The sequence below is a fragment of the Orcinus orca genome, chromosome 5 (assembly GCF_937001465.1).
Source record: "Orcinus orca chromosome 5, mOrcOrc1.1, whole genome shotgun sequence".
In the NCBI taxonomy this organism is placed as follows: domain Eukaryota; kingdom Metazoa; phylum Chordata; class Mammalia; order Artiodactyla; family Delphinidae; genus Orcinus; species Orcinus orca.
In genome coordinates this window covers 133507934-133521511 of record NC_064563.1, presented here as the reverse complement: position 1 = coordinate 133521511, position 13578 = coordinate 133507934, and the positions used below count along the sequence as shown (strand labels likewise).

The 13578-nt window shown below is 36.7% G+C and overlaps 1 protein-coding gene across 9 annotated transcripts in view; it reads right to left on the bottom strand.

The window, feature by feature from the left end:
• The window catches only part of USP16 (ubiquitin specific peptidase 16), a 30354-nt gene that overhangs the window by 13308 nt on the left and 3468 nt on the right, over positions 1–13578 (bottom strand). For 4 of the 9 annotated variants that reach the window (XM_033418149.2, XM_004264492.4, XM_033418155.2 and 1 more), the window contains exons 2-10: positions 9991–10092; positions 8157–8335; positions 4917–5020; positions 4049–4152; positions 2959–3146; positions 2299–2394; positions 1584–1714; positions 1186–1273; positions 60–138 (exon numbers count right to left, since the gene is read on the bottom strand). In XM_033418149.2, the coding sequence (XP_033274040.1) occupies positions 60–138; positions 1186–1273; positions 1584–1714; positions 2299–2394; positions 2959–3146; positions 4049–4152; positions 4917–5020; positions 8157–8335; positions 9991–10051 (1030 nt within the window). In that variant the 5' untranslated portion in view covers positions 10052–10092. Of the gene's footprint in view, positions 1–59; positions 139–1185; positions 1274–1583; positions 1715–2298; positions 2395–2958; positions 3147–4048; positions 4153–4916; positions 5021–8156; positions 8336–9493; positions 9547–9990; positions 10093–13578 lie in introns of those variants that run through there. The other 5 variants (XM_033418151.2, XM_033418154.2, XM_033418153.2 and 2 more) reach the window with 4 other exon arrangements.

The window sequence follows — 13578 nt, the reverse complement described above, 5'->3', positions numbered from 1 at the left end:
TGTCCTAAAGTACAGAGGAATTCAACTATAGTGCTTTAGTTCAAAAATTCAGACATTACCTTTAACTTTATTTTTTAGCTCTTCATCCAATTTTTCAGTAGAATTACCAAATGCTTTAAGAATTCCTTTACTCACTCTCTAAAAGTAATAAAATAGATATATATACCATTAAATTTTATAGTTATTTTCCTTAAAAAGTATGTAATCAAGTCAAGAAAGTGATCAAGAATTAATTAGCTCTCCAAACTTACTGAATAAAACTTAATATTTCTAAAATCACATTTTCAAAATTAATTCCAGGAGCTAAAAAGAATTATACTTAAAAAAACAATCAGTAACCCCTGAGCAAAGGCACCATCTTATCATTTCAAGATTTTAACCTACTCAAACCAAAGCTTTTCAGAACATGCCCACCTCCTTTGAAAAGACCACTGAAATACCATGTCCTAGAAGCAGAGTAGATAATGAGAGCTACAGGGACAAACTCCAGTGCTCAAAGTCTAGCTCCATCACTACTGGATGACCTTGAACCAGGCACTGAACTTCTCTATACTCTAGTTTCATAATCTATGAAGTGAGAAAATGACTCACAGAATGGTTGTGAGGACTGAGTAAGGTAATGCTTACAAAATACTGAGAACAGTGCTTGACAAAAAATAAGAGCAACATAAATATTAGTTGTTATCACTGTGTTATTACTATTATTAATTATATCCACATCCCCCCAAATTACTTTATATCCTGGTAATTAACAAAAAAATTAAAATACAAATGTTCCCTGATTCTTACAAAATAAAAATACTTCTTAGATTCAAAAAGCAGTGTTAAATCACACTCAGAATTAAGAGTAAGGGTGCGCTGCAACTGGGAATCGTTTGGGGGACACACATTTTCCAGTACCTTATAGCTCTCCTGGTATAGGCTAGTACGATAGAACCCTTAAAGAATAATAACGCTGTAAACATCAAGCAAAGTAGAGCATTATGAAAAGGAGACTCATTTCTAATTCCCTTCATTCATTCTAATAATTAAAATATACTGGTTGAAAAGGCTGGTGAAGAAAAAAAAATTTTTAATATAATGGCCTCAACTAGTTTTCACTGCTCTAATAACTCTTAAGACATCAAATGACAAAGAAGTTAATGAAGATCAGATTATGAAATACACTGGTCAAAATATGCTAACTTGATGTTCTTCTGCTCTCATTCCATCCAATAAATAGCGAAGCAGCTCCTGGCTGTCTTGCTGCTGATAGCCTTTAAATCGCACTGCTCTACAGAAAAAAGAAAAAGAAAGAAAAAAGAAAAACAATGGTGAGTCTACTAAAATGAAACTATTTTTTTATAAAATCTCAGGATCATATCCCAAATCTTGGAGTGTTCACTAGTTTCTCAAAAGTTTGTTTAGTCCAACAACATCCTTAGTAGATTTAATTTTCATACAAAGTACATATTTTTTAATCCAAATGAAATAAACCATGCTTTAATATATCTACTGAATTAACTCTAAAGCTAATAATTTTTTCATATTATTTCCCAGCATCCTACTGATGCACTGAAAGCACAATCAAAACAGATACTCACTTTTTACAGACCTGAGAAAAGAGTTCTCTAGGTGTCACGATTCCCTTTTTGGTCTCTTGCATCTCATTAAGAAACTGGCTCATGGCTAAAGTAAGAGGGCCTGGAGGCTCAAGGTTTATTTCTAAGGGTTCCTGAATATGGGAATAAAAATTACTTTTTTCAGTCAAATTTTGGAATCATTTATTTTATCAAAATGTAACTAGTCAACCTTTATTCCTATGTTCCTGACAGAGCTGTCTCAATTAAATTCTCAAAATGTACATCAAAAGATGGAGAAGGCTTCTGGTCATAGACTTTGATAAAGAATTCAGTTCTACTGTTTTAGATTATCAGGAACTTACTACCTAGGAACTGAAAAAGCCAAAGCAAAATGTAAATAATAAAAATGGATAAGGTAAAATTCATTTGGCTCTATACCATTTAAGTCACCTGAAAAGATGTCAAAAATAAGAATGCATGCCTAGGGCTTCACAAACATCAACAGCATTCCCAAGAAAGAAGCCAAACACTCAGCACAGCAGTACATGGCATACATAGAGCAAATAAATGTAAAGGCCCCTTATAAATTTCCATTAGCCTGAAAATCCTTAACTTGGTAGCTTAAAACCAAATAAACAAAAGAGGTGAAAATGAGCATCAATTCTTAAAAATAATTTAAAATGCTGCTATTCAGAGAGGAAAAGTACTGAATAAAAGAAAATTTTAAAGTACGTACTGTTAATGCCAAATCAGGTGGTTCAATTTTTACAATTGTTCCAGACATTTTTACTTCTTTTAGTAGTTCTCTAAGCACGGGTGTTTGTGACAAATTCTGGAATGTAGTATGGAAAAGAAAGGGAAAATTATTTAAAGGCAAACCAATTCATTCAAATGTTTTTTAAGTGCCTATTCTACCAAAACAGAAAATCATTATCAACACTGCAATTTTTATTGCGACTGTCAAACAAAAAGTAACTTCATGCTCTTCCCCCCACTCTAATTGGTTCATAAATACTTCAGTTCTGAGCTGCTTCATCACCTCAGAAGGTCATTCTCCCAACCACCCAATATGAAGTAGCTACCCTACCACCACCACTACTTACCACTACGTGCAACTAGGCGTTTGTTTCTGTACTTGGTTCTCCTGTTTCCCCCACCCAAGTGAAAGTTCTTTGAGGGCAAGGGCCATGTTTGTTTTGAGCCCTACTGCACCCCAGTGCTTAGCACAGTGTTTTACTGTCATGCAAAGTAAACATTCCCTTGAGTTTTTTTTTGAAAACATAGAAATAAACTACTTACAAGGGAAAAGCTCAAGCCTACAAGTAGCAAATATGCAAAAACACCCTATGAGGAAAACACTAGATTTCCTTAAAGGGGGAAAAATTAATATTGGCACCTGCATAACTGCATTGAAGAAACATGTATTTCCCAAATTACTGAGTCCTTTCACAGTTATTTGGGAAGTAGAATTCATGGAAGGATTTTCTTTAGCCACGTTTTCCTTTTTTTCTCTCTCTTGTTCATTTTTACTCTCCTTTTCTAGTTTTTTATTTTCAAGTTCAATATTACCACTATCTTTTGCTGCTTTAAAAAAAAAAAAAGAAGAAGAAAAGACTTATTAGCAAAATGTATAACACAGCCATACCAAATGCAAAGTTATACTGGGGACCAGAATTTGTGAATTTTACCTAATAACATGATTTGCCACCTGTTTGATTTTAAATGTTTTCTTACAAATATAAGTAAATTACCATCAAGAGAGAAAAACCAATAAACAAAAAATATTCAGAACTGATGTAAGCATTACTTTGACAAATGAAACCAAACAGTATATGCTTCAATATAAATCCCTTTTTAATGCACAAATGTTTTCTACAAATGAGCATATCTTACCCTGTGAAATCAGAGTATAAAGCAATCAGATAAAGAATGTGGACATGAAATAAATTTTTAAATGAAGTCTGAGGGTCAAAAACCAATCCTGAAGTTAGGAACAAACAATTCTGGCTCCACAAAAGATACCACTGTGACAGTAAAAATGTAAACAAGCTTTTAAAGCAAATGATGAAAGCCAACCCAATTAATTTAATTATGTATGAAAAAAACCTGAGAAGTATCTGGCCTTTTGAAGGAGTTACAGGCACTTTACTTTCACATCATCCAAACAAATGTTAACAAAATAAATTCATTATAAGGCAGGTCTCCCTTAAGCCCCTGTGCCAGGGTATGGGAATAGGGTGTTACTGCCCATTACTTAGTCCAGACTCTACATCACATTTGACTATTGTTTCTCAGATTCCCTTCTAATTCTAACTTCTTATAATTATCTATATTCTCACTGTTTTACATTCTTAACCAAAAATAGTTTGAAATCAATCATAATTAATGTTATTCAGCTATATGTAATGCTATGGTATGTTAAACTAAATATCAGCAGATTATATAAATCAACATTACAGTATATATTAAGAAACAAATGATTTTACCTGATTTTGGAGCTGTAATACCGGCTTGTTTTCTAACATAATCAACCACCTGACCCAATCGGTTTGAATTACAATACTGGACCTCATCATCACATAGGTAACACCTGTGTCCCAAAAGATCCCAGAGAAGAAAAGTAACAAACTGACAACCACAGAAGGGCACTAATTTTAATTCATGGAACCCAAAGTGTGTAACCCTCAAATTATTCTACTAAAGAAACTGAAAATTCTGTTTTGAAGGAGACTATACATATTAACTCTGGTTTACTGTTAAATAAGGTTAGCCTGAATTATAGCTACATATAAATACTGTGAAAATACTCCAAATATTTTACTGAAATGGCTATTTATAACATTAAAGTGAAAGTTTTTTCTAATATTTCAAATCACAGACCTACATCATCAAAATTAACAAATTTTACAACTGACAAATGTTCAGTGAACACTGCTATGTAAATGGTTTTTAAAGATGTAAAATTTTATTTTAATGAGGTTAAAAGAAATACCAGCCTGACATTTTCATGCAAATTCATTGCCAAAATTTACTATATTCTCAGTTTATCTGGAATTTGTTCTTAGTGTCCCAATTTTTAAACTAAAAACAATCTACCATACACTTTGCAATATCACAAGAAAGAAAAACAAGTGTGAAAATTCCTATGTCTTTTCCATGCTATAATTTTTGTGTTTGTACAATACTAAGCAAAAGCTTCTCATAACATCACATTCTCTAGCCTTCTGAAAGTGATGGTATTTAAACAAATACCACAAAAATTTTCACCTTCTTGCTCTTTAAACATTTCAAACACCTCCATTCTCCAACATTTCAAATGATTTCCAGCAAATGGGCACAGGAGTTGAAACTCACCATACACTCCAGTTGTCCAAACTAAGAACCAGACAATGAGGTTCAGATCTCGGCGTCATATAGTGCTTCAAGGCATGCTGCTCCTGAGAATTTCTGCCGCAGCCCTAGAGAATCATAATCATAAACCTCAAAGCCACAAAAATTCACCAGGAGAGAATTCATAATCTACAATGAATAAGGAAGTGGGTCAAGAAATTCTGCCATTCTTATAATATTGAAAATAAAACTTTAGACTCTAGAGAGTCCAGGTTTTGTTAAAACTTAAATATGAATAGGCAGCTGAGGACATTTAAGGAAGAAGGTATTTATAAACCCAAGCACTAGAAGGACTCTTCCACTCCAACTTGTCATTTCCAGTCCCAACTAAACCATGCTAATGTAGTCATTCACTAGTTCTAGTTTAGACTCCTTAACATCTTCCTAAGTATTTTCCTAACTTCAACCTTTCTTCATATACATATTTTTTTAGTTTAATATTCCTAAAACAAAGCTCTGTTCATATACTCAATTCAAAAGTGATGAATTGCTCTTAAACTCCTACTCACCAAACCTGATACCCTCTGATCCCAATCCACCTTTTCAGGATTATCCCCCATAATCTCCTATTTGAATATCATCTACCAGCTAAAACCACAGCCCTTCCACAATACAATTTTGTTCACATTATTCCATTTGCCTTGAAATTCTTTACTGTTACTGCCACTGATCAAATCCCACCCAGTCTTCAGGATCTTGCTCAAAGGTCACTTCCTCTCAGAAGCCTGTGCTTATCCTTCAAGATAAGAAAACACTATATTCTTCCTCTAAACACACTCCTACAAAACATGGTATAAATTCCTGGTGGCATTCCTTATTTTCTACCTTATATTAAAGTTGTTAATGTTGATATCCTTCCTCCCCTGGAGTGTAAATCCTGAAGGCATGAAAAACAGAATTAACCTATTACCAAAAACCTAGCAAAGTGAAGGAGGTCAATAAGCATTAATTGAACAAGTAAATGGGAGATTTTCACCTACATCTGCATAGGCATATTCATAAAAGAACACGGCCATATTGTGTGTCTCCAGGTGATTAAATCACAGCTAAGAAATACATCTTCACTGTGTATCTATCTGAACCAGGCTTCCAACTCTCTTGGATAGCACTACAATAAGTGGTCCTGTTTCTATTGTAGCTACTAAAAATATCCTTCAGAGGGGAAATATTTATCAATGGCTTCTAAACCTTCAACTATGATATCAAACCTACTGACTCAATTTATCCTGCTCAACATTTAAATCTAAAATAAACTAACATTTGATATTAATTTTGAAAATTTTAACACCATTTGAGATTATCTGAAACTTAAACATGACATGAGTTATCATAAGACAACAGGTGAGAATCCCTTGCTAACAGTGCAAAAGATAACTCTACTGGGATAAAAGTTAACAGTTAATACTGACATTGTCTTACCCTTAGGAATTAAAAAGATAGCAAAATAGATAAAATTTATAATAAGAAATGTATTGTGGAAAATTTGAAGTAGTAAAATATATTCACCCTCATCATATGTATCTAACAGGTTAAATGAAAACTTTTCAAATATAAATAAACAATAAATATGTTCTTTACTAGCATATAAAATTGTTTTAACTGTCTGACCACAATAAGGTACCACCTATCAGAATGTTTAAAATAAAAAACTGTGACAATACTAAATGCTGACAAGGATGTGGAGAAAGTGGATCACACATGCTACTGGTAGGGATATAAAATGGTACAGCCATTCTGGAAAAGTCTGGGAGTTTCTTAAAAACTAAACATTTAAGGGGATTTCCCTGGTGGTCCAGTGGTTGGGACTCTGCACTTCCACTGCGGGGGGCATGGGTTCAGTCCCTGGTCCGGGAACTAGGATCACATGCTACGTGGGGCAGCCAAAAAAACCCAAAAAACTAAACATTTAATTATCATATCACCCAGCAATTGCACTCTTGGACATTGTCCCCAGAGAAATGCAATCTTAAGTTCACGCAAAAACGTGTACACAAATGTTCATAGCAGCTTTATTCATAATCACCAGAAAAGTGAGATAAGGCCCAATGTCCTTCAACAGGTGAACAGTTAAGGTGTGGTACGCCCATACCATGTAATACCACTCAGCAATAAAAAAGAACTATTGATACACACAACTTGGGTAAACCCTCAGGTGATTAGGCTAAGTGAAAAAAGCCAATCCTAAAATGTTGTATATTACATGATTCCATTTATATAACATTTTTAAAATGACAAAATTTTAGAAACAGAGAACAGACTAGTGGTTGCGAGGGACTGGGGGGAGGGATGGCAGTAGAGAAGTGAGTATGATTTTAGAAACGCAACACGAGGTCCATGTAATGTTGGAACTATTCAATACCTTGACTGTGGTGGTGGATACACGAAACTACATAGGTGACAAACTGTACAGAACTTAATACACACATACTCACATGCACAACACACATATACCCACACAAACGAAGAGAAGTAAAACTGGGGAGACCTGATTAAGACTGATGGATTGCATCAATGTTAGTATCCTGGTTGTGATATTATACTATAGTTTTATAAAATGTTACCACTGCCCAGTAGTCCAGTTTCCTAACATATAAACTTACCACCACTAAGGCTGACTAAGAGGCTCTCCTGACCTCTAGTACCAAGGTAATACCTGTGAGCTGTTCTGCAACCAAGATACCACCCAACCCCAAGGTATTCATTTCCCCAGCAGCCAGAAATGTGGCCTGGTGACAGCTCACAGCTCAGTCCGTCGACCCCCAAGAATTATCCTCAGTGGAAGGAAGCCGCCTTGCCCAAGGTTAGTTCCCCTCCCCAGGGTCAGCCCATATCCAATGGCTGGTCTATGCACAAGTACAAAGGCCTGGCCTCTTGCCTCAATTCAGGACCTCTCTGAAGGCCAGAGTTCACTGTGGGATCAGCTGAGACCCCGTAGCACCGCCTCTTTGCTCTCCCTCTGCCTAAACTTGCTTCCCTCACTGTTTTCCTTGGGTGGTACCTGAGAACACCCCCCAATAAACCACCTACACACAAATCTCACTCTCAGAATCTGTTCCCCAGGGAACATGACCTATGCCAGCTAGCATTCTGGTCACCCATACTGTACTTTTAGGTAATATCTTCTAAAAGAAGTTCATACTTATATAAATTTGTAAGTTCATACTTAAATAATAAAATTCCATATCAATCAAAATCTAAGCATACCTGATGGCCACATTTAAGACACAGCCAAACTGAAGAATTTTCTTCCGTTTCTTCTTCAGATTTATCTTTTACTTTATTGTCTGTCTTACAATCTTGGCAAATGTTCCATTCCACATTCACTAAAGCCTTTTTCAAATTACCTTGTTCCAATCCTTTTCTAATGTGTCTGCACATAGGTTCTATTAAAACAAATAATAAAGGAGTACGTGAGGTAAAATATGTCTTTCTTCAGTTAATCTCAAAACTTACACTTGATTTGAACTTCAAAAATGAATTTATAAACAAATTTTTAGATAACCTGAAAAGTTAAATTTTTGTTTGATATTTGATTATAAGACGATTATGTAAGAAAGGGATGTTATACAAATTTTGAAGTCCTTGGTATAACTACCGCCACCCCAAATCACTTCAATTTATTTATCACATCTATTATTCTCTTTATTTTAAAAGGTTTGTAGAGAAAGTCCCTCATTCAGTCAACAATACAACTACTGCACACCTGGCACTGTGACAGATGCCACGGAACCTAAAAAGTGACCAACTCACAGCTCTTTCTTTAAGCAGCACACATTCTGGCAGGAGAAGCAAATAAATAAATAAATGTACAAGAATCTCTGAAACATGCTATAGCAGCACGAGAAGGTTGATGTCAACGAAAGTTTCACAGGGGAGGTAATGTCTGTATAATCTTGGAAGATATTTACAGTAACAAAAACTCATATTAATTAAGCACTTAACTATGAGTGTGACACTGTGCTACATTATCTCATTTAATCCACACAACCACCCCAGAAGGAAGACTCTACTATCCCCAATGACTGATGAGAAACCTCAAAGTTAGTGCCCAAGGTCACATAACGACTTAACAGCTATGCCAGAATTTGGATTCAAGTCTTTCTTATTTCACGCTCATACTTTAAACTATGACCTCATGGAGTAAAGAACAATCTGAAAAGGCCACATCTCATGAACAAAGGGATGGCGGCGTAAAATGTAAAAGTGCATGCTGTCTCCTGAGAATGGCAGTCACGCATGTTTAAAAACAAGCAGCTGGACCTGAAACTGAAAACCCCCGCTGGGGCTAGATCACTAACAGGCTTCACAAGCCACTCTAAAGGGCTTCAGTTCTTTGAGGGCCCCTGGAGGTTTAGAAACTCATCAAGTGACACAATTAGCTTTATGTCCAATGAATGTGCACCAAGAGAATATAAATGCAAGTGAGATCATATGAAAAACTACTAAATCCCAGTAAGTCATCAAAAAAACACAGACTGGAAAAAGAAAATACTCTTTTTCAACTAGCAAATCAGGAAAAGATTTTTACAAATGATACTAACCTGTGTCAATAAAGGTTCAGAGAAATGGGCACTTTGTTACGCTGCAAGGGGGCCTGTAAATTAGTAAAACATTTCTGAAGGGCAATTTGGCAATAGATCCAAAAGAGCCTTGAGCACGTTTACACCACTTAATTCAGCAATTCTAATTCTAGGATCTGTACCAAGAAGAAGATAACCAGATGTGCACAGTTTTAGCTACAAAAATGTTTACTATGACTCTATTCATAACACTGAAAAGTTAAAGATTTATCTACATTTGTAACAGTAGGGGATTGCCTAAATATATTATGAAATGTGCAACCATGGTCTTTTACATCAATGGAATAAACATCACGCCATTAAAAATGTTGTGCTATTAAATGACATGTCTATACAAAGATTAAGTTAAAATGCAAATTACAGAATAATGTACACTTTGATCCCATTTTTACATATTAAAATAGATGTCCATTTAGGGATACAAACAGTACTTTAAAGATTTAGTTTGTGAAATATACCTAAAGATTCAGAAGAATCATCAATTGGAACAGTTTTTCCCTTTGTCCGTTTCTTTCCCATGTTGGCACTTTATGGATTACTTACTGACACAAAATAACAATCTAGAAAACAAGATAAAGTTAGCTTGACAAAAAAAAAGTATGTTTTACAGTTCTCTTGGAGACAGTAACATAACTAAACCACATAATTTTGTGTGTCTATTAAGTTACAAAAACCATTCACATGTATCATCCAGTTTTCAGTAAGAACCCTGAAGTAGGGTATTACCTCTGTTTTTCATAGCCTAGGAATCTGATTTTTAGTAAGGTTAAAAGGTTTTCAATAAATGTAAAGGTCAGGAGAGAACCTACACCTTCTTACACAGATCTTGAAAAGTCTCAGCCCCTTACATTATTAGGAATTCAACTTCTCACTAGATAAATGTGGAATGGTGGTGGCACTTTGAAACAAGATAATTTCTCGTCCTTCAAAGCCATCTTTCTTAGCTCCTGCAGGGAATGCAATTTGATTGATATTTCTCAAAGAAAATTAAAAATAATTCTGAAAACAATCTCCTAGAGGGAGTTAGAAAATTCACAAAATAATTCAAAGCCAAATATAAAAAGTGACACACGGTTCTGCATTTTTCCACACCAGGATTTCCTACGGATGTTAGCTGAAAATCGATTACATCTGCATTCTCAACCATGTACATTATATTCTTGACAAAATCAGTTTGGACTACTATGATAAATCTAGTTCATATCAAATCACCTCCTTAGTCAACAATTAAAAATTAGAAAACATGAAAAATACTGAAAGTACATACAGGTCTACCTAATAGCGGTTTTGAAAAGTATATTTTACATACATTAGAATAACTTAGTGTCAAAATCACTTAACTGACTAAAATAATTATTTTACCTGGGATGCTTATTAAAATTCTGATTGCATAAATGGCAAGTAGGACCTGGGACATACGTTTTTAAAACACTTGCCAATTAATTGATACTTAGCTGTCATCATGCTCTGGCTTAGAGTATTAGAAGTATTCCTCCTTTAGCTCTTAATGGGTTAGGGTAACTAAAGGTAATTCCAAAAGGTTTGTATGAAGAATGAGTGGCAAATTAAATAACTTCTAACCTTTTCAAAGATAATATAAAACGTAACAAAGTTTCATGTTTACAAAATAAATTAACTACTAACAAAAGAACACAACTATATGGGTATATATAAAATGAGCGTATATTTTATGTAATTTTCTCACCCCAAGATAATATTTAATATAATTTCTCTTATCCAGAATTGCAGATTTTAGGGGAAAAAAACAGCATCCAAGTTCTTGCCTCCAATCCAACTCCCTCTAATCTGTGCTGCATGCCAGTACCAGACATACCTTCCAATAATGCCATTTTCCTCATATCACCCTCTTTTTTTTTTTTTTGCGGGGTACGCGGGCCTCTCACTGTTGTGGCCTCTCCCGTTGCGGAGCACAGGCTCCGGACGCGCAGGCTCAGTGGCCACAGCTCACGGGCCTAACCTCTCCGCGGCATGTGGGATCTTCCCAGACCGGGGCATGAACCTGTGTCCCATGCATCGGCAGGAGTACTCTCAACCACTTTGCCACCAGGGAAGCCCCATCATATCACCCTGTTGATTCAAAGTATTTAACAGTTTTTCAACCCACCCTCCTATGCTGTGCACTCATGGTCCCTTATAAATTGTTCCGACCGCTGTGGTAATCCTTACTCTCATTACTTCTCAACAAAGAACCACTAATGTTTGATCATATAGTGCTTCTGATCTTCAAAGCCTTTTCATAAGTATTATCTCATTTGATTTTCACAAAACCCTTTAAATGGAGCATTTCGCTAAAGAAGGAAACTCAAGCAAAACGATGAAAGATCACAGGGTGGCAGAGATGGAACTAAAACGCCGATATTTTGGTTCCAACACAGAATCAAGCCAGTCTCTTCAGTATCCTTCACTCCAAAACACCCTGCCCCTACCTCTAAGCCTTTGATCTCCAGATAGTTCTCTCCATCTATCCAAATCTTCCCAATTTCTCCAAAATTTCCACTTCAATGGAGCCTCAGGCAACCATTCTACTCTAAATGAACCACTCAACTCTACTTCCCCAGCTAGTGTGCACTATTCATCTTGTACCCTAATCAGATACATAAGTGGGCTGCTTCTTAAATCTTTAACCTGGACATGTGTTATTTCCCTATCTGGAATCTAAAGTTCTAGAAGCAAGAAATGGTTTTCAGTGTTACTTCTGAATCGCCTATAGCATTTAGCATAGTGTTAGTACATAGTAGGTCAAGAAATACTTCTTGCATTGAAATAGAAAAAGATAATAGTACCTGAGGAATTAAGGATGATTATAAGGTGCAAAGGTAGGTACATAAGAATGAAGCACACAAGTTCCAGTGAAAAAGAGAAAGGTAAAGAATGAAGAAATCTGCAGTAGTGAAGACAGCACTAGCAAATCTGGTTTGAGGACTGCAGTAGCCCAGACTCCAAAGTAAAACTTGAAAGACGAACTGTAATTGCTGCAGGCAGAGGACAGTAAGGGGGTTGCTTCAATGATGTGGAAAAGCTCCAATAAATTATTTTTAATTTATTTTATTTATTTTTATTTTTTGGCTGTGTTGGGTATTCGTTGCTGTGTGCGGAATTTCTCTAGTTGTGGCGAGCGGGGACTACTTTCCGTGTGGTGCACGGGCTTCTCATTGCAGTGGCTTCTCTTGTTGCGGAGCACGGGCTCTAGGCGCGCGGGCTTCAGTAGTTATGGCACGTGGGCTCAGTAGTTGTGGCTCGCGGGCTCTAGAGCGCAGGCTCAGTAGCTGTAGTGCACCGGCTTAGTTGCTCCGCGGCATGTGGGATCTTCCCGGACCAGGGCTCGAACCCACGTCCCCTGCATTGGCAGGCGGATTCTTAACCACTGCACCACCAGGGAAGCCCCTCCAATAAATTTTTACAACTATAAAGGGCATCTAATGAGTCGTGAGAAGAGAGTACTGTGAGTACCATCAGCTATAATACATCAATAAATCTATACAATTTTTCAGACGAGTCTTCAGATGAGCGTTACTTTTTGCAGGACTCCACACAAAATTTAAATCAGAGCTGGTTTTGCCGGCTCTCATATTATCCAGTTCCCTTCCCTCTCCGCCCTCCCAGTCTTCCCTCGGTTCCATTAAAAATGCAAGCGTCTGGAAAACTTTGCAAGACTAGAACACGGCTTTCAAGTTTTGCGTACATTTATCCTACCCTGGGAGCACTGAATTAGTTAGGTGACAGATGCTGCCTATCCTACTAACCACCACACGGACGCGGCAGCCAACTCAGCCGCAACCCATAAGGTGCCCCTAGCCGCGCGGCGCTCGCCACACCTCCCTTTCCCTTCCAACTGCTCCGCACCCACTGGGGAACCTCGGGGTCCACCGGGTCGAGGAGGGCGCCAGCACCAACAACTCATTGGTCAGCTCCTGGAACGGACAGGACATGAGGCCAATGAGAACGCGGTACCGGGCCGAGGCCAGGGAACGTGCTTAAGGACGAGGGCCTTCATGAGGAGAACGAAGTCGGGCAGGAAATTCGGA